The sequence below is a fragment of the Sus scrofa genome, chromosome 14, assembly GCF_054392235.1.
Source record: "Sus scrofa isolate SSC_HxYL_T2T_F1_AM1 chromosome 14, Sscrofa_HxYL_maternal_Yorkshire_Landrace_v2.0, whole genome shotgun sequence".
Taxonomy (NCBI): Eukaryota; Metazoa; Chordata; class Mammalia; order Artiodactyla; family Suidae; genus Sus; species Sus scrofa.
In genome coordinates, this window is record NC_139396.1 from 28,197,845 (window position 1) to 28,219,607 (window position 21,763).

Here is a 21,763-nt window from a genome sequence, read left to right on the forward strand (position 1 = left end):
GGGACAGGCAGGGCCAGAGCCCCAAGGCCTTTAATAATACACCGACTAGATAGGAAATATGTTCTGAGATACTGAGGAATCACCGGGTAGAGAAGTACCATGACTATATTTTAATTTTAGAAAAATCACCTCATGAGGGACAGACAGATATTTTTGTAGGGGATGAGACTGTTGGAGGGGGATTAGTTAGAAGACTTTTGCAATAACCATCTAGGGAGAGGTTATAAAGGCCTTAACTAACTCGGCCATCTTGGCTTTTAATTCTATGTTTGTGATTCTTTTTCCTACTCCATTCAAATGTCTGAGCTTTTAGTTATTCTGCTCTCTTCCTGGAATGCTGTCTCTCATATCCTTTGACTTTTCCAGGCCTGTTTGTAATTTAAGGCCCAGCACAACTCCTGTCCCCACTGTGAAGTCATAACAATGTGATATCACCCTATCCAGCCACCTATGCACCTGCTCAGCCACCATGCATCCACGCATCCACCCATCCATCCCTTCCTTCACTCTTTCATTCATTCATTTCTTCATGCCTTCATTCACTGACTTATTCAACATGGACCAAAGGCCTTCTGAGTCCTGGACACTGCACTAAGTGCTGAGGATATGACACAATTCTCCTTCCAGGAACTCATGGACTAAAAGGGAAAAAAAGACTCTAATCATAAACCCACATGACAAGGAGGCCAACAGACGTGTAACTGAGTGCGGTAGGAGCCCAGGGCAGGACTGACTAACTCTGTCTGGGGACGTCAGAGCAAGCCTTTCAGTGGAGGTGACATTTGAGCTGAGCCTTGAAGGAGGTGTGGTTGCCTCACTGCAAAGGGGAGAGTGATCTGAACCGTCACAGCTATTTGAGTCTAAAGGTCCCGGTTAGACTCGATGCTAACTGTGAGTTCTACCCTCTGCTTCCTGTATGTTAGCCCTGTCTTTCCAACTGGGGAGCAAGAAAAGCATACTTTTTTTTTTGTCTTTTTAGGGTCACCTGTGGCATATGGAGGAGGTTCCCAGGCTAGGGGTGGAATGGGAGCTGTAGCCGCTGGCCTATGCCACAGTCACAGCAATGCCAGATCTGAGCCTTGTCTGCAACCTACACCACAGCTCACGGCAATGCTGGATCCTTAACCCACTGAGCGAGGCCAGGGATCAAACCCGTGTCCTCATGGATACTAGTCAGATTCATTTACACCAAGCCATGACGGGAACTCCAGAAAAAACACTTTTTAAACTCACTGACATTTATTCATCAAATTATGTATGTATCTATCTATCAAGCTATCTATCATCTGCCTGTCTTATTATTTTTTAATAGCCATAGTCTTGGACACAGTGCAGTTCAACTGTTGGTTCCTGCACATCTCTATTAAGTCCTATGCCTGTGATGGTTTTTTCTCTTAAGGTCTTTTAAGTAGTAACCACGTGGGCAGCTCATTCTCCTGCCAGGCCCTGTCCTACCTCTTGGGAGAGACATATGCTCCTTTCTGCCAAAGGTTCAACTTTCTAAGCTTCCTAGCGGAGGATTTAGGGTGATAGCAGATGGAAGGGGTAGAGAACTGGCAAATAGGTAGCACCTACTAAGTGCCAGGTGGTGGGTAATTTACTCATAGGGTCCTCACCATATTTCTGTGAGTTCAATGCTAGCGTCTCCCCACCCCTTTTTTTAATGATACTTTTTTGCATATATGCCTATGTGGCTTGTGATATTCTTTTTTTTTTTTTTGCCTAGTGTCTTCTATAGCTGAGGGAACAGACTCAGGGAGGTGAATACTTTGCTCACAGTGAGTCAGAGAAGCTGCCCATTGTCAAGGTCATGCTGCGGTGGAAGTGTGCATGGCCAAGGATGGAGGTTAAGGGTAGAGGGCCAGGAAGCTCACAGCAGCATGTCTTAGCAGCCACAGCTGGCCTGACATATACTGTCACAGGAACCGGGCCTGGCTAGCAGGGCTGGACTCCACCTAAACTAAGGAGATGAATACGATTATGCACGCAGGCTCTGGGTTCAAATCCCAGTCAGTCACTTGCCAGCGGGGAGATCTTGGACAGTCGCTTAGCCCTTCAGGCATCAATCTTCTTGTTGTGGTTCCCTTCCTCTTTGGGCTTTTGTGAGGATGAAATGAGAAATTCACGAAGGCAAAGTGTCCAGCACGACACACCAAGTGTGCAAATGTTTTATCTTTTATCTTTCTTCCTCTTCCCTCTTCCTTCTTTAATTATTATTGTTGTTACCATGTTATGAGGATATAAGCTCTAAGAAGAGTCATTCTACCCAGGAGGGGAAGCAGGGCAGGCAGAAACACTGTAGATGCCAGTGGGGCACATCTTAGGTCAACTGCTCTACCTTCTACACAGGGTGACATTCCTCCGTCACCCGTGCATAAGCACCCTAAGTGCTCAGTACTCCCTCCTCTGTGGAGTACGAGCTCAGTTCTCAGGCAGCTCAAATTCTTAGAAAGTTCTTTCTTACATGGAGCCAAAATTGACTTCCATGTAAATTTCCCCCACTGGTTCTAATTCTCCCCAGCAGGACACAGCAGGATCTCCTGTTTTCCAATTTGATTTGCTCAAATTTTAAGGGAAGACTTTAAAGACTCTTGAAAGTCAGTTCTCATGGCTTCGCTTAGCGGTTCAGCAGGAGAACCATCTCTGCTCCCCTGCTGGGGTTTATACAGAGCCTCACCCTTCTGGCTGCTTTGCTCGTGCTGCTCAGCACTTTTCTTAAAATACTGTGGCCAGAACAGAAGACAGTATTCCAGGTGCAGTATAGGACGCACGCCAATAGGACCTGTGTCCTATACTGGGATGGAGATAAAAATCTGTGTCAAATATGCTGCCACGGGCCCTCTTTGTCTCTGCCTCAGTGCACGTGCTTGGGTGCGGGGCTGGGATGCTGTGGATGGTGCAGAGCCCAGGTTCCTTGGGTCAGGGCGGGTGGGGTGGGGTGGAGCAGGGTGTGTGGGGGCTGTTGGTCTCAGTCTCAGCCACTTCACAGCTTTGCCCACCAAGGGGAGCCAGGAGCGCCACCCTCTGTCCCTGTCAGAGGTGAGTTCAGGATTGGGTGAACAAGACTGTGCTGTTTCCTTCGGTGCATCTGTGGCTGTGTATGCACGAGTGAGGGGTGTGTGTGTGTGTGAGAGAGAGAGAGAGAGAGACAGAGAGAAAGGGAGAGAGAGAGAGTGAGTTTTCTGCCTGATCCAGGAATTCTCCTGGATGGCAGAACTGGTTTCCATAACGACTTTCTGATATAAACATATTTGATAAAAATAAGTTAACAGCAGAGCTGTGGTGGAGCACAGATTCTCAGAGTGCAGAGAGAGAGAGAGAGAGAGAGAGAGAGAGAGAGAGAGAGAGAGAGAGAGAAGGCGAGCGCTCTTCAAAGAACAGCATTTCCCTATTTTTTCTCACCTCTCCCGGTCAGCCTCTTTATACACACTTTCCATAAACCACCTAAAAAGCTTTGTTTCCCGTATTCCTGTACATCCTGCCCCCCTCCCGCCTGTGCACGTTATATTCACATTCTCTCTCTCTCTCTCTCTCCCTCCCTTTCTCCTTAGTTACCTGAAGCACTACAGTATGTATGGGATAATATGATAAATTCATTTCCAATTCACTGCATTATCCCTTGAATATTTTAATGACTCATTGAATGGAGTAAAAAAAGCTATTTCAAATGAACAATTATGCTGCATTAGTCTAAGGGCTGATTATATTTAAACAGTGCTCACATGGATAACAGGACACAGCGACCTCGGCATCCGAGAGCTAATTTGGCTCTTATCTCCAAATAATTTTACACCGCAAATTACCATGAAAACCTAAAGGGCTTTAAAAACATTCATCAAAAGATAATATTCTGCTTTGTAGCCATGTTTTATTTAAATTGTTTTGAAAGGGAGCGAAGGCATCTATGTGGTGGGACAATGACAGCCAAGTGAGGACAGTGAGCGGCAAGGAAATTGTGAGGGGTGCTGGGTTATGTTAAAATGAAAGCAGAGGGGGCTGGGATGAAGTGTAGCCCTGCCCGTGGGAAGCACCCCGTAGGCCTGGCTGGTGCTTGCAGCCCAGCCCCGAGAGTGGGCTGTGATCCAGTGGTCACAGGGCAGTTCCCTGATGTTGAACGGCGGGGCAGACCCCCCGCTCCCCCAACTGCTGCTGCCACCGAAGTAAGTCAGGGTCAGGCCAGGTCCTCCCAGCCAGATGTGCACTTCTTTTTTTTTTTTTTTTTTTTTGGTCTTTTTGTCTTTTTGCCACTTCTTGGGCTGCTCCCTCGGCATATGGAGGTTCCCAGGCTAGGGGTCCAATCGGAGCTGTAGCCACTGGCCTACGCCAGAGCCACAGCAACGCGGGATCCGAGCCGCGTCTGCAACCTACACCACAGCTCACGGCAACGCCAGATCCTTAACCCACTGAGCAAGGGCAGGGACCGAACCCGCAACCTCGTGGTTCTTAGTCGGATTCGTTAACCACTGCGCCACGACGGGAACTCCAAGATGTGGATCCATCTAGACTTGAGAGGCCAAAGTGCTCCTACCACTGGGTTTTCGTATTGGGGCATTACCTGGAATTCTTATTTTGCAAAACGTTGAGTCCAACAGCCTAAGGGAAGTCACGAAATCCTAAGTGGTTCCCGTGGTTAAATCTTAAAGGAGGGGGTGGAGGGAGAGAGAGAGAGTCACACTGATCGAGGTTCTACTCTTCTGTGTCATGAGACCTAAACTCATTGAACACTGGGAAACAGATGTATCATCACACCCATTGTAAGGAGAAGACACTGAAGTTCCGAGATTCCCAACTGGAAGTGGCAGAGCCTGGATCCTCCCCCGGTTCATCTGACCCCACAGTGTGGCTCTTTCCCCCTCCCTTCAGAGCGGCCATGTACATGTCTGGTTTATAACCAGGGCCCTGCTGCACTGTCCCCATCACCAAATGCTCCTTAGGGTTCCTCCGTCCAAATCTACATGCTCGTAGGGACCGTAAGTCATGTCTTCCAGGTGTTTATTACTTGAAATGGACGCTCACAGGGCAGGGCAAAGAATGCAAGGACGAGTATACAAATATCAGCAGCAAAACTAAAACTTCAGGTCTAAATTAAAAAATTAATGAACACTATTTCCTTTTCATCTGAACTTGTGGTCGGGATAAAGATCGCTTATTCTTCTTTTGTTTATTATCATTAGCTTGCTTCTGAGTGTAGAGAAAGTCAGATTATATAATTATATATATATTTAAGTTGTTATAGGATCTGCTAGATTGATTAGGAACAAGGATAAATTTGCTGCTTTATATAGTGCCTTTCTCTAGGGAGGCTTTTCCTCTTGGCATATGTAATTTCCCCTTTCCTGTCTCAATCCTGAAGTGTAAGGATTCGTGTCAGGTTCACAGACAAGAAGCCACCATTTCAGAGAGATCAAGTAACTTGCCTGAGATCTCTCAGTGGCGGGACCAGTAATTCCAACACGAGTCCTGACACGTGCTAACCACATAGCTGGGAAGTGAGGGGCTATGATCCCAGCCCTGTTTATTGGATTTGCCATTTATCTCATTCACCAAACACACTTAGAGGTCCTCTTAAAACAAAACAAAACAAAACAAAAAAAAAACCCACCTCTCATTATGGACAAATCCAACTCTATAGAGAAGCAGACAGAGTAATGAAGCCTTAAGGTCCTTTTCATGCAGCCCAGAATTGCCTGCACTTACAGCTGCCAAAGGTTGAGGGCACTGAATGAAAAGGGAACATGAACTTGCCATTTCTTTTTCTTTCTTAAAACAAAAAAGATATTCAGGACAAATTTTAGAATCATTGACGGTTTCTAGGAAGATTTTCTTTTTTGGAAGAAAAAAGGTACTCCTTTTTGTCTCCTTAATTGTTCTCAGCATTCTCTGTCACCAATCATGATATTCTTTGTGGAAAGTATTAATATACTACCTTCCTGTGTTCAATATTCCCATTAACAATAAAAAAAATCTAATGAAAATGTCTGCACGAAAAGCCCTGAGCACTAATTTCAGAGACAAATCGAAGATGAACACCAATAAGCGTTTATTCTGAAATGAATGATGCAAACTAATTGATATCTTAATTAGGCTTTAGCACGAAGATTATTAATTACATTGAATCAGAACTGAAATCATCTTAAAAGAAAAGCTGAGGATGTGGCACAAAAGACGTTATGTGTCAATGCTCTGTTCAAAATTGCTTTCATTCAATGAGAGATTTTCAAAGAGGGGGCCCAGAAGGAAAGCACGCTTGACGTACCAGTCCCTGCCTGCGATGGTCTGGCCAGGTTTGGGGACTAAAGTCCGGTCCTGTTCCTGAGTGAACGGGAACCCACGAGTATAGGGAGAAATCCCACCCAGGCACTGCAGCCTTCTTCCTCTCCTCCTCTAAAGAGCAGAAGCCTTTAGAGGCAGGAACGCCCCCTATTTTGTTTGTGTTTGTAACCCCAGTGCCAGTAGAGCCTCTAACTTTGAGCAATCATGATAACTCACGGTGGTTACATAGAACTTACTCTGTGTCCTGGGTCCTCTTCTAAGGATTTAAGAAAACTCGTTTAAACATCACCACAACTGTGTGAGGTAGAGACAACTGGTATCCCCACTTTACAAGTGAGCAAACTGAGACACACATCGAGCAACTCCCCCACCCCCCCACCCCAAGACACAAAACTAACACTGGGGGATTTACATTGGAACCACAATAGCCTAGCTCCAGATTCCTTGCCCTGAAACACTACGTCATAGCAAAAAATGGTCAATCTACACTTGTTGAAATAAATGAACAACGTACCATGAATGCCTGGTTCCTCCTGGTGGATCTCACTCTAGTTCCTACTTTTTAAGGACTAGAGCTTTGGAGTTCCCTTTGTGGCTCAGCAATAAAGAACCCGACTGGTATCCATGAGGACTAGGGTTGGATCCTGGCCTTGCTTAGTGGGTTAAGGATCTGGCGTTGCCATGAGCTGTGGTGTAGGTCACAGATGTGGCTTGGATCCCACATTGCTCTGGCTGTGGTGTAGGCCAGCAACTGCAGCTCTGATTGGACCCCTAGCCTGGGAACGTTCATATGCTGCAGGTGCGGCCCTTAAAAAAAAAAAAGGAATAGAGCTTTATCCTACTCTATCCTAGACCCCAGCCTCTCTTTGGGGGGCTGTAGACATTTTATGTATTCCTAAGAAATGCCTGATGTTCTGTTTCAGACAGTCCAAAAACTGTCCCTACAGAGGGGCTTCCACTGGCGTGGCCCAGCTCACCACAAAATAACAATACCAGCCAAGATTCACCAAGTTTGCTTCTGGGCCCACTGCAGGGCCATTGATATTCTCTCTATCTGCAGTGACTTTATGGCCTCCCTTATTGCTGAGGCCACTTACTGCTAAGGGTTACGCTAATACATAGGATTTACTTTCATTCACCAAGACAGCATTCCCTGGGGAGGTTTCCTGGAAGCATCCAGCCATAACAGCTAAGCAGAAACAGAGCCCAGGGACGATGGGGAACCGCAGAGATTATAGTTTCCATTTACCCAAAGGGCACTGTGACATGCCTCTCACCACAGTGGACTCGAACCGACCACATAGGATGGCCGTTTGAAGCTGGGAGGCCTGGATCAAAGACCCAACCTCTTGAGTGACTGCAAGGATCAAAAGGAACTTTCAAAAGTGCTTTTCTCTTGTGCCACAAAGAGGTGACGGTAACAACGACCTAGCCATTCAGACACCAAACTCAGTTCTTCCAGCTGCTAAACTCCTGAAGGCACATGCCATGCCTTGTCCCCTTCAGACTGACCCAAGTGGTGCCCAGGAATCTGCATTTTAACAAGCTTGCCAGCTGATTTTGAACGTGCTTTGATGCTGGAGACCAACTCAGCTAACACCAACACAAAGGAAGTGCTCTGGGTTTGGTCAGAGCCCTCTCTTCCTTTGGCTGAGGTCCACAGCCTGAGACCTACCCAGGCCTGGTTTCTATACTGGCTGTGCAGCTGGCGGAACACGGGGGCTGGCGGGCAGGCTGAGTGAGGTAGCTGAGAAGAGCCGCTGCTTCCTGCTGGACCCCTGCAGCAGGGCACCGGGGTGAAAACACGACTGAAACCCAAGCCTCCTCCGGCCTGAGCGGGCACCCGGGCAGGTGGCCCTGGTAAGCTCGGCAGCTTAGCGACCCCGCCAGCTAGCTGCCACCTGCCACCTGCCACCTGCTCTGCTTCAAAGTGGGGCTGCTGAGACCGAGTTCATGTCTGTGCCACAGGCTCGTGCTGGGAAGCTGTCCTATCCTTTATTGGGGCGAGGGTGGCAGTGGGGGGAGACCCCAGGCTTGGAAGAGAGGCAGCCTCACAGCCCCCAGGCCTCCTCCACTCTGAAATGATTCCATCCACCACAGCGTCTGAAGTCTGGCCTCAGAATTTCCTGAGAGAAAACCTCCTTCCAAGCAGCCCTGTTCAGGGCGGACTGTAAATATGAGACCAGAGCAGTCCTTTCCTTGAAAGCTCCCCTCTCGTGGCCGCTGGGGAGTCCTGAGCGTAGAAAGCGGCTCTGCTCTGTGTTGTCTTCCTTTCAGTGCCCTCATAGTGTGGGTCGCCCTCAGCTCTTCCCTTCTGCATATTTACAGGGCTTCCAAGGCTCTTCACCAGGCCAAGAGGGGTGCCTGGCCAGGGAAGCCCTGCCCCTCAGCAGCCCGGCTCAGGCTCCGTCCCAGGAGCTGCCCTGGAGGGATGCCTCTGAATGGGCTGTCCCCTAGGCATCCTGTGAAGGGCCTGTGGTCACTGTCAGGGGGGTTGGTTCCCAGGGTAACTCCCCCACTATGTTTCACCTCTGGTGGTCGTAAGAGCCCCACCTGGCCCAGGAGAGTCAATAGCTATTTCAGACCGATACCCCTTCCTCTGCCCCATAGCTCTAGGAGGAAAAATGGAAATGCCTTATATTTGTAGTGTGCTCTGTGTTTTGCCAACTCTGCCTTTTCATGGAATGATCACAACAACCACGTAAGGAGGGCCTCATCTTAGGGATGAAGATGAAACGCCAGGAGGGATTCCATGACTTGATGGAGACCATTGAGTTGGGAACCAGCCAAACCTGGATCCACACTTAGTCTTCCCAGGTCTGGGTTCCTACTATCTTACTGAATCAGTGCCTTTGCACAAGCAATACGCAAAGGCCATCCATGCCATCCATACCCCAACACGCCCTCCCACCCCACCCCCACTCCGCTCGCTTCTAGACATAGATGCATGGATGCCTGACACCGGTGTGGATTTTCCCAAAGTGCACTGCCAGGTGCCCGTGAACAAAAGATTCAATCAAGTGAGATGGAAAATAAATGCATGTTATATAACGCATACTAGGATATTAAAAGCTCTAAAAAGCCCTTCGGTAAGCAAAGGGATTAATACAGTTTAACCCAGAGTTTCCAAAACACATCTGGCAACAGAGCCTTTTTGTTTTTTTGGTTTTTTTCACCTAATGCCCATTAACAAGTCACCATATTTGTGTTCCTCAGAACTACCGTGGAAAGACAGAGCCAGGCTCCTTCATAATTATTTCTATGTGACTTCTCCAGGCCCCTCGGCCCAGGAGGGGGTGTCCTACAAGAGTGCCCTGGCCAGTCCTGCCACCTGGACTGCACAGACTCACCTGGTATTCCCCAAATCCAGGCCCTTGGCAGTGGTTCGCTGGAGGCAATTGCTACACTTTTAGAAAACCTGTGATTGAGTCACTGCATCACTGTAACTTAAAATTGGCCGTGGTGGGAGTCTTTACACTACAGAAATCTGCAAACACTACAAATCCGGGCTTTCTCCCTATTTATCATGGAAACCTTTTACCTGCGTATCACTGATCCTGGGACATTTTCTGGAATTATTAGAAAACATGGGTGAGGCTGTGACGGCTGGGTGCTTGGGCAGGGTGGGGAGGGGGGGACCTGACACAGATGCTCACTCATCAGAGTCCCTGAACCTCCTGAATGAGAGCCGAGAACCGCAAGGAACAATAATCTTCCAACCACAATCCCCAAGGAATCAGAAAGCGCCTCCTGGCCTGCTTACCTTGATATCTGTCACCAGCCAATGTCTCCAGAACTGAGCTTTGGGAGAGGACCTGCTGGGGGCGTCTGGATCCACCATCACCAGGATATAGGTTGCACCCTGTAACACATTCACCAGAAAGAAGTGTAGCATCAGGGCCAGAGTTTGGATAGGAAATCTACAAGATACAGACTCTCCTTTTATGTCAATTCCAGCTGAGAGTGGCTGACCAACCCCTATGGCTTCCTATTCCGTTCATCCTTGTTCTCATGACATTCCTCTTGGGTCACATGTTTATTCTCAGAGAAACGAAGTCTGCGAAGTAGGCAGCTTAATAGCTTGGCTTTCCTTTTATGAAGAAGGATAAATCAAACCACCATATTTACTCAGCACCTGGAAGTCCCTAACATCATGCCAGGTGCTGTGAAAGAAACAAAGAGTTTAAAACAGGGCTCTGCTCTCCAAAAGCTCACAGTGTAGTTGGAGTGACATGTCCATTAATTCTGCAAATACAGGAGCTAAGGCTCACCCTGTGTCAGGAACTGCGTCAACTGCAAGGAGGACTCAGATTCACTTGGCCCTTCAACAAGAATTACCAAACATCTACTCTGTGCCAAAAATGGTTCCAGGTGCTAGGAATCCGACAGAGAACAAGATGGTATGGCCCATACTTTCAGGAAGCCTTTATTCTAGGTAAAGACACATATTAAAAAAGAAAAAAAAAAAAAACCCAAACATCAACAATAAAAAAATAAGGAAATGCCAACCTGTGATCAGTGCTATGATTAAAAGAAAATCAGGTGGGGTTGGAGGGAGTAAGCATTCTGAGAGGGGGGAACAACCACTACAAAGGCTTTCGAGTAGGAACAAGAGAGGGTTTGAGGAACAGAAAGAGCGCCACGTGGCCGGAGGCAAGCACGTCCAGGGAGTGGACATGCAGGGTTGGAGAGGTGGGTGGAGACCGCAGAAGGCTTTGCAGACCTGGGTGAGGATAGGGTTTTATTTTAAGTGCAGTCAGAGTCACTGGAGGGTTTTTTAGCCAGGAGCATGATATGCTCTGATTTAAGTTTTGAAGACTGTCTTGGTGCCTAGGTAGAGAGTATATGGTGGGCGGGAGGGAAGAGAGGAGGCAGCAAGCCAGTCAGGAGGCTATTGCAGTAGCAAAAGGAATAATGATGGCATTTTGGACCAGAATGGTAGCGATGGATAGACAAACCAGTAGATGGACTGGGGAAGTGTTTCTAGGTAGCATCAGTGGAATCTGCTAATGGATTGGACAGTAAGGCGGGGAGGAAGGGTAGGGAAAGAGAAACCAGGGATGACTGGGGTTTTTGGCTTGAGTGACTGGGTGAATGGTGCCATGGGGAAGACTTGGAGAGGAGAATGCCTGAGGGGGATATTGAGAGCTCTGTTTCAGATATGTTACATTTGAAATGCCATTTTTTTTTTTTTTTTTTTTAGGGCCGCATGTGCGGCACATGGAGGTTCCCAAGCTAGGGGTCGAATCGGAGCTACAGCTGCCAACCTACACCACAGCCACAGCAATGCCAGATTGAGCCACGTCTGTGACCTGCACCACAGTTCACAGCAATGCTGGATCCCTGACCCACTGAGCAAAGCCAGGGATCGAACCTGCAACCTCATGGTTCCTAGTTGGATTCGTTTCCACAGCGCCACGACGGGAACTCCTGAAATGCCTCTTAAAGTATATAAGTCAGAGACTGGGGTTTGGAGGAGAGATCAGGACTGCATATATAACTTTTGGAATCACTGACTCCCAAGGACCCAAGATAGTCCCTAATCCATAGATTAATGAGATTATTCATGGAGGGATTCGATTTGGGGAAGAAAAGAGGTCTCATGCGTGAACTCTAGACATACTAACATGGAGAGGCGAGGGGGAAACTTGGCAAAGGAGACTGTAACCACGGAGATAGGGGAGCCACCTAAAAGGTGGGTATCATGAAAACCGAGACAGGAAGTGTGTGGTGGAGGTCAGCTGTGTCGAATGCTGCTGAAAGGTAGCACAAGAAGAGGACACGGATATAACAATGGAATTTGACAACCTGCAGATCCCTATATCTTGGCAAGACCGGTGTAGTGAGGTATAAAGGACTGAGGTTTGATTGGAATAGGTGGAGACGAGATGTGAGATGATGAACTGAAAGTAGTTACCAAAGATGATTTTTAAAAAACAAAGAAATTATAGCGTGAAGGACAGCTGACAAGGAAGAACCGAGGGATTTCTTTCTTTTTAAGTTTTTAAGGAGATGGAGGATAATCAAGCATGTCTGCAGGTCAACAGAAGTGATCCAGCAGCAAAGGAAGCACAGATGTCAGAAAGAAGAGGGTTCGTTGCAGAGCCAGGACTCTGGGAGGGTGAGAAGGGACAGGATCCAGAACGAAATTGGAGGGCCTGGCCTTTGTAGGGGCACAGGATACAGGTCCGGGTGCAAGGGCATTGGAAGGTGTGCTGGTGAGGAATGAGGAAGCAGACTTCTGATTACTTCTATTTTTTCAGTGAATTAGAGGCAAGGTCATCAGGGGAAGAGGGACTATAGGAAGTGTGGGGACAGAGAAGGTGTGAAATAGACATTTGGGGAAGCAAGAAATTGAGTATTCCCTGGGTTTGTAGGAAGGTTACTGGGTAATATTACATTCTGTGGTTGGGTTCTTTTTAACCATTCGCATGCAGATGTGGAATAAGTGGGTCATAGTTGGGTTTGGCTTCAATATGGACACACTTGCGAGTATAACAGAGGAGAAGGAAGTGGGAGGGTAAGAAGTGAGAAGCTAAATAAGGAGCGACCTGGGCTTCCTCTTGCTCTGGAGGGAGCGACAGCCATAGACCTAACTGTAGTGCATTACGTGCAGTGGCAAAGTGGAGGTGGGTTTATCAGATACTGTGGGAGCACAGCGGATGGAGTCTACACCCTCCACCTCAGGAATCCAGGAGGGCTGCATGGAGTTGTTTTTTGAGCTTAATCTTGAAGGATGAGCAGGTAAGGGGTCAGGTAAAGGACTCTACAGGCAAAGGGAAGGGTCCGGGCAGAGGCATGGAGGGTCTGGGGAAGGGCAAGGATCTTGGTGTGCTGGAACACAGGGCATCTAGAAAGGAACGGGGGGTGATGGAGCTGAAAGGTTACTGGGACCAGACGATAAAAAACCTGACATGTCCTAAAGTTTTTAGAATTCGTTTACACTGAAGTTGTTTGAACAGATAGCTGACACAATTAAAAGCGTGCTCTGGGAAGGCACATGGTGAAGATGAGGGAAAGACTAAAAGCAGTGCAAAAAAAATCACTAGGACACTCTGAAAAGAGATCACCAGGGCTTGGAAATTCAAGCAGTAATCAAGACAGAGAGAAAGGAGGAGCATTTCTGTCATAGAATCACCAGCATGAGGTGACTCGATAGGGCGAGTGAGGGAGAGGGAGGGGTCCAGAAGGACTCCGAGATTCCATCTTGGGCAACTAGGTGGATGATGGTACCATGAACAGTAGGAGCAGACAAGGTGGGAGAAAGTGAGCTTGGTGTTGAAACATTTAGGCAGAGATGTGCCTTAAATGGAGCCATGAGGCTGGAACTCTCCCAAGACTTGGCATGTGGGTAGTGGGCTCAGCGATGGATGAGATTGCTGGGGAGAACATACAGTGTGAGAGCAGAACAGCTAGAGTGGAGCTCAGGAACTGAGGCAGGTGGGGAGGGGAGACACTGAGGGGAAGGGAGTTAGGGGAGGACCGGGGAAGCAGTGTATCACAGACGCCAAGAGGAAAAAAGGGTTCAAGGAAGGAGTGCGGATGGGGTCAGGGAAACAGAGTCATCGAGGGAGAGCACTACAAAGCAGCACTGGCTTTTATAACTGGGGGATCACTGGCAACTTTCCAGAGACAGATAGTTTAGAGGTAAAAATATTCTTTGTTGGAGTTCCCTGGTAGCATAGCAGTTAAGGATCCAGCATTGTCACCGCTGTGGTTCAGGTCACTGTTGCGGTGTGGGTTTGGTCCCTGGCCCGGGAACTTCTGCATGCTGTGGGCACGGCCCCACCCCCCACCAAAAAAAAATGTTGAATGTTAAAATCCAAAAGAAGTGACTCACATATTAGATGTTATGGGAAATTTAGTGAGAGAATTTGAAGATAAAGCCCAAGGAAATCACCAAGAACTCAGAAGAAAAGGATAAAGAGATAAAAATATTAGGGGAAAAGTAGGATCATATCCCAAGGAGCCTGTGTGTGTGTGTGTGTGTGTGTGTGTGTGTGTGTGTGGTCCCAGTAGAATCCTACAGAGAAAAAACTGATACATCCAAGAATTGGTTCTAGCCAAAGCAACAAGAAAATAAAAAGAAACAAAGTGTAAATACTGTAAAAGAAGAAAAAAATCCATCTATACTCTTTCTGTCTTTTAATTAATTGTTTTGCAAATGACAAGATTGGTTACAGGAGAAATCCAAAAGAAGCAGTTTGGAAACTAGACTAATAATCAGTAAGGTGGTTACAAAACGCACACAAAATCAGTACTTTCCTAAAGACTAAGAGTTGTCAGAAAGTATACTTTGAAAATCTCACTTACAATTGTAATAAAAATATAAAAACATCTAGGAATAAAACTGATAAAAAATCCAAGGCTAAATAAGAAACCAAACATTACCAACATACATAAAAAGAAAACTTGAATAGATGGAGAGAAACATACTATGCTTTTACGTTAAGACAATCATTTGCAAATATGTCAATACATAATTAATTAGTTAATTCAGCACAATTCCAATTCCAATCAAAATTCTTTAATAGATACTTTGAGGGATTCATGGAAGGATCTTAAAGCTCAGAATAAAAGCAAAAGGTGGAGGAGGAGGGGAAATAGTCAAGGCAATACTGAGTGATAAAGAAGTAGGGGATGGTACTGATTTTGTAGATTTTAAAATATATTGTAAAGTTAGGAGTTCCCATCGTGGCTCAGTGGAAAATGAATCTGACTAGTATCCATGAGGACTCAGGTTTGATCCCTGGCTCGCTCAGTGGGTTAAGGATCTGGCATTGCCTTGAGCTGTGGTGTAGGTTGCAGACGCAGCTCGGATCCTGTGTGGCTGTGGCTGTGGCGTAGGCCAGCGGCTACAGCTCTGATTTGACCCGTAGCCTGGGAACCTCCACATGCCGCAGGTGCAGCCCTAGAAAAGAAGAAAAAAAATGTGTGTGTGTGTGTGTGTGTGTGTGTGTGTGTGTGTGTGTGTATAGAGCAATGTGGTATTGATTAAGAAATAAACAAGGAAACAAAATGGAAAACTTAGAGAGAAACCTGTATTCTTCATAAAGATGTATTTAATACATGATCAAGTTACGGTAAAGTTATTTCCAATCAGTGGGGAAAGAACAGTCTACTTTACAAATGCTATTGACACAATGGACTCACCATGTGGAAAAAATGAACTTCAGTCTCTATTTCTTTCATACCCCAAACCCTCCAGATTTGAATGAATGTGAAAAATGAGAAAAAAATCTTTAAAAATTGATTTAATCAAAGAATAGTAAATTCATATAATGGAATATTCTGTTAGAGTTAGATCATTCTTTATATTTTAATATGGAAAATATCCACAATATACTAATAAGTGAAATAAGTTGCAGAATAGTGTGTGTGATATCATTTGAAATGTGCAGGAAAACTACATACCTAACTACATATATATTTATAGATATACTCGTATATGCACAGAGAATGTCTGGAAAAGTATGCACCAAACTGTTAACAGTGAATGACATGAAGGAAAAGACTGATATATTTAACTAGATATAATTCTGAAACTTTTATATGACAAAAAAAGTGAAATAAAATCCAAAGACAATAAGCTGGGAGAACCCAGCCACAACATGTATGATAAAAGTTTAAGCTCCTTAATATATAAAGCACTCTTTTTTTTTTTTTTTTCTGTCTTCTGTCTTTTTAGGCTCACACCCGCGGCACATGGAGGCTCCCAGGCTAGGGGTCTAATTGGAGCTGTAGCCACCGGCTTACAACAGAGCCACAGCAACGCAGGATCCGAGCTATGTCTGCAACCCACACCACAGCTCACGGCAACACCGGATCCCCAACCCACTGAGCAAGGCCAGGGATTGAACCCACAACCTCATGGTTCCTAGTCGGATGCGTTTCCGCTGCACCACGATGGGAACTCCTATAAAGCACTCTTTAAATCGATGAGAAAAAGAGTAATAACCCAGTGGAAAAATAGATAAGAAATACAAATCAACAAACATATGAAGAGATTATAAAATAAAATCCCATTTTTGCCTATAAAATTGACATATAATATTTTCATGTTTGTGCTGCAATGCCAGCTCCGCAGGGCTAGGGATCAAACCAGCAATGCCAGAGATAAACCAGATCATTAACCCACTGCACCACAGTGGGAACTCCTACTCCCAGAGTTTTAAAGGCATGCAGAAATAATGGGTAGGTTGTAAAATCTTATGTAACATACGATCTCACTGACTTGGTTAACCAGAAGAGAAGACAACCAAAAACATACATTTCCATTCACATATATACTCCTCAGTGGAAAGAGGACCAGGAAAATAGGAACTGACATGTTGACTGATTATCTCTAAGTGATGGGATAATTATGAACCATTTTCTTCTTTGTGCTTTTCTGTGTTTTCCAAAGTTTCTGCAATAAAATGCATTGCTTTTATGCTTAGAGAAAAAGATTTGTACTTTGAAAAAAAAAAATGCCACTGTAAGCAATCCCAGAACCCTCATTCTTCTCCTGGTTAAACAACGCCCAGGGGAATTCTAGCCGGTAGCCTCCTCTTCCTTCCCACCCCCTTGTCCTGCCCTTCCCCACCCCCACCGGCAGCTTTCCTACACTGGTGTCTTCTTTACTCGGTGAAGCTGGAGACTGGTCTTTGTTGACGAGCCCCTGTTGCATGGCGCTCCCTGAGGCAGTTACATCCTGAAGTTTAACCTAGAGCTCCTCCTTGCTAAGCAACCCCATAGCAGACCTCCTCAAAAACTCAGCAGGAAAGAGCAGCCTTCCGTGGCAATGGTCTTGTACCTTCTCTCTCAGTGCAATCTGGGAGGTGGTTCCCAGCCCTTTCAAAGACCCTAATTGCCAACAGAGGCACCCTAGCAAATATTTGGCAGAGGTGAGGGTGGCATTCACCAGATAAATTTGCAAACAGCCTTTTCAAGAACTTGGCTCTGGGCCAGACTCCTTGAAGTCTGACCCAGGCTCTCACCTGCTCTGCAGGTCCTCGGAGCAGACAGGATGGCAGAGGAGGGTGGTGGTAAAGGAGATGAGCCAGTCCCCTGCTATGCACACTGATGGCTGACCACGGCGGCCCAGCCTCTAAGCACAGCCAAGAGAGAGGGATGTGCAGTCAACACGGTCACCAAAGGATTCATCTCCAGGGAGTTCTGTACTTGCCACACGTCTTCTTGCCTGAGATGGAGACTGTTTTCTACCTCTTTGGGGGTATCACACAGACCAGGCAAATGCCAGGGATGCACTGGGTATCCACGAATACACTGCACTGCGGGCTGGGCATCTCAGCTAAGTCTTTCTCCCCTCTGGGCACTGAGGGCACTGAGCTAGATATTTCCTTTCCTTCAGGTTCTAACGGCCATTCAGTGGATTCTGGGGTGTCTGGATATAATGTGAACTAATCCTGCTTTTAAGATCCAGCAGTCCCACTTTGGGGTATTTATCCAAAAGAACTGAAATAAGGGACTGGAAGAGCTATCTTCACTCCCGTGTTCATGGCAGCATAATTCGCTGCAGCCAGGATGTGGAAACAGCCCTAAATATCCATCAGTATATGAAGGGATAAAGACGATGTAGTTTATATACACAGTGGAATATTACTCAGCCTCAAAAAAGGAGGAAATCCTGTGGTTGATGACAACATGAATGAGCCATGAGGACATTATGCTACTGCATTAAGCCAGTCACAGAAGGACAAATGCTACATGGTTCAACTTGTAGGAGGCATCCAAAATAGTCAAACTCATAGAAGGCAAAGAAGTAGAGAGCAGAATGGTGGTTGCCAGGGGCAGGGGGAGGGGGGAAAGGGGGAATTGCTATTAAATAGGTATAAAGTATGAATTACACAAGATGAATAAGTTCTAGGGATCTGCTGTACAACTTGGTGCCTGTAGTTAATGACACTGTGTTGTACACTTTAAAATCTGTTAAGAGGGTAAATCTCATGTTCCTATCACAGAAATTTTTTTTAATTTAATTAAAAAAGAAGGTAATCCTGCTTGAAGAAAGCAGGATGGAATCCATGCCCTTGTCAAGCATTCTGCAAACCCCAGACCTCGACAGTGTGATCTGCTGGCAAGGCTGTGGGGAGGCTTGCATTTTGAGAATACAAAAATGGGGCAATTTACCCTTTGACTCAGCAATCCCATTTCTGTAACTTTTCCCCCTAAAAATATCTGCACATTTATGAAGTGACTCATAAAAAAGGTATTCATTTCAGCCATGTTTGTAAGAGCAGAAGCTGGGAATAACTCAAGTGTCCATCATTTGGGGATTGGTTTATAAACATTGATACCTACCCCCTATGGAATACTTCATAGCTGCGAAAAACAATGAAGAGCTCTCCGATCTGATCTGACAGCTCTTCAAGATAAATGAGTGAAAAAAAGCAGGGTGCAGAACAGTATATCTAGCACCTTACTTTTACATAAGAAAGAAAAATATAAGCTATTTCTTCACATTGGTTTGTATTTGCATAAACAAACTCCAGAAAGATACTTAAAAAAAAAAAAAGATGTGGGTGGCAGTGGTGTTGTGGGTAGATGGGACAGAGGTGGGATGGAAATCTCTCCTATGTGCCTCTTCTTTCATTTCGATTTTTGAGCCATGTGAATATATTACCTGCTAAAAATAAACTGAAATTATAGAAGAAAGTGAAATGTATAGTAATCACATAGTATTATCTTAGAGATGCTGGTCTCTAGTCTTTCTCTAGCTGGCTAAGAGGTAAAGAGGGATGGCTTTGTCCTCTGAGGTAGGGAGAGCTTGGGGAATCCTCATCACATTTTGGGGGGACAGTGGGGTAAGGGAAACTGCTGAAACAGGGCCCTGGGCTCTGTAGCACAGGGCGTGAGCAAGGTACGAGAAGCCATGTCAATAGATCCTGGTACACTGACACGATGACGACAACATAGAGGGATAAGCAGATCTGGGCTTGTCCAGGTGACGTTTTTTACACAGCTATATTGAAGTTTAATTTCCATACCACAAACTTCACCCCTTTATAGCGTACATTTCAACAATTTTTAGTCAATTAACAGTTGTGCAACCATCACGATAATCTAAATTTAGAAAATTTTCATCAGCCCCAAAAGAATCCTTGTGCCATTTGCAATCATTTCCTGTTACTTCTCCCAGCTTCAGCCAACCACTAATCTACTTTCTGTCTCTATAATCTCCTTTTTGCCTAACCTGACCATTTCACATAATGGAGTCATAGAATATGTGGTCTACGCTTCTCAGTGATAACTTTTCAGAGTAAACTGAAGCCATCATATGACAAAATCTTCCAGCTCTGCCTCAGAGCCTACAAGCCCTAAGTGCATTCACACCCCACCTCTCCCCCCGACTGTTTGTCTTGTTTTCCTGTAACAGCTTCCTAACTGATTTCTTCATATCTGTTTTGATCCCCTAATCAACTTTTCACCCTGATTCAGAACATCTTTTCAAAACACAAGTAAGGTCAATTGAAAAGATATATGCACCCCTATATTCAAAGCAGCACTATTCACAATAGCCAAGACATGGAAGCGACCTAAATGTCCATCCATAGATAAAAGGATGAAGAGGTGGTATATATACACAATGGAATACTACTCAGCCATAAAAAAGAATGGAATAATGTCATTTGCAACAACATAGATGGACCTAAGTGACAACATAGATTATTATACTAAGTAAACCAAAGACAAATACCATATATCACTTACATGTGCAATCTTTAAAAATGATGCAAATGAACTTATTTATGAAACAGAAATAAACCCACAGATAGAGAAAATAAACTTATGATTACCAAAGGGGAGGGGGGGAGGAATAAATTAGGAGGTTGGATTAACATATACACACTACTATATATAAAATAGATAACCAACAAGGACCTGCTGAATACCACAGGGAACTACACTCAGTATTTTGTAACAGCCTATAAGGGAAAAGAATCTGAAAAAGTTTTATAAAATTGAATCACTTTGCTGTGATCACCTAAAACTAACACAATATTGTAAATCAGCTATATTTTAACCAAAACCAAACACATACAAGTAAGGTTGTGTAATCCTCCTGCTTCAAGGCCTTGAATAATCTGGCCCTTCCTACTGTTCCTTGTCATCGTGTACACGTGCCCCTTACTCCTTACTCTACTCTCATGTGCCTTTTTGTTCTATCCCATGGTCTTTGTATTACATTTCCTCACTTCACCCTATCCCCTTGAATCTAGTGAACTCCTGTTCATACTTCAGAACTCAGTTCAGGGTGACCTCTCCCTAGAAGCGTCCCCTGACCCTTGTTGCAGGTTAAGTTTCCTTTGTTAACCATGCTCACATTTCTTTCCCTCAGACACCAATCTCAGTTGATAGTTAAATATACGTGCATTGGCATAAGTTTTGATTTGTGTCTGTGTTCTCCACAAGACTAGAAAGACTAGAACCTTCTTGAAAGCGGGATTTGTGTCTATTTCTGCTCACAACTATACCCCCATAAATTAGTGTCGGGGCATGTAGAAGACACTCGATAAATATTTTTGAATGAGTAGATGAAACAAATTACTGCCAGGCCCAGGTGGTTCCACTGTTGACTTGTTCATCCATCCATCCATTCATTCCACAAGCATTGACTGCACTCTCACTAAGCACCATGAGAGGGGCTGAGGGTAAGATATGAGAGAAATGTGGCCTTTGCCTTTGAGGAGGTGGTAGTGTGATGGGGAGCTGGATACACATGCAAAGAATCCAAGCACCTTTCGGGATCCAACCAGGCACAAGGTTAACACTGCAGAAATGACCCTGAGGTGGTTAGCTCTGCCAGGGGGTGACCAAATAAGGCCGCACAGAGGATGTTGCCTGGGATGAGCTGGGTCGTGATGAATAGAAATTTGCCCAGGAGGGAAGGCCATGCCAGGCACTGGGAACAGCAAGTACAAAGACATGAGATATGAAAGGGAGCAACAAGTTGTTCTGTGTCTGGAGCATGGAGCCCCCAAGTCTGAGGGACAGAGAGCTGGAGGGGCAGCAGAGGAGGCCAGCAAAGTGATGGATATGTCAGGGAGGTTTCTAAGTAGGGGTGTGGGGATGACATGGCCAGAGATGGGTTAAAGAGAGAGAGCTCCGCTGGTGGTGGGGTGAGGGGTGGATCCAGGTGGACAGAGTGGCATCCAGTGGGGGCTTTTAGGCTGATGTGGTGAGGGATGGGTCAGCACAGCACAAGAATGGTCCTTAGAGGCAGGCAGCATGCTACACCCTCTGTAACGTAGAAATGCCCGGTCAGAGGGGCCCTCCTGACGTGCGGGTGTGCTCTGGAACCTCCGTGGCCCCCTCTAGCCACCCTGCCACTGACGGAGTCTGTGTGCCCTGCCTTTCCTACAGAGGAGGACTGAAAGGCAGTCTTTGGAAGGAGTATGACAAGATTTCAGTAGACAGTTCTAAGTCCTAGAAGTGCTGAGAAGCTGGGGCTTCTATGAATCATGTCTTTTATTTTCTGATATTTTGA

At 45.7% G+C, this 21,763-nt stretch overlaps 1 protein-coding gene across 11 annotated transcripts in view; it reads right to left on the reverse strand.

Moving 5' to 3' along the window:
- The window catches only part of PEBP4 (phosphatidylethanolamine binding protein 4), a 219,499-nt gene that overhangs the window by 86,558 nt on the left and 111,178 nt on the right, over positions 1–21,763 (reverse strand). For all 11 annotated transcript variants that reach the window (XM_084993010.1, XM_084993012.1, XM_084993009.1 and 8 more), the window contains 1 exon segment: positions 10,037–10,135. In XM_084993010.1, coding sequence (XP_084849136.1) covers positions 10,037–10,135 — 99 coding nt within the window.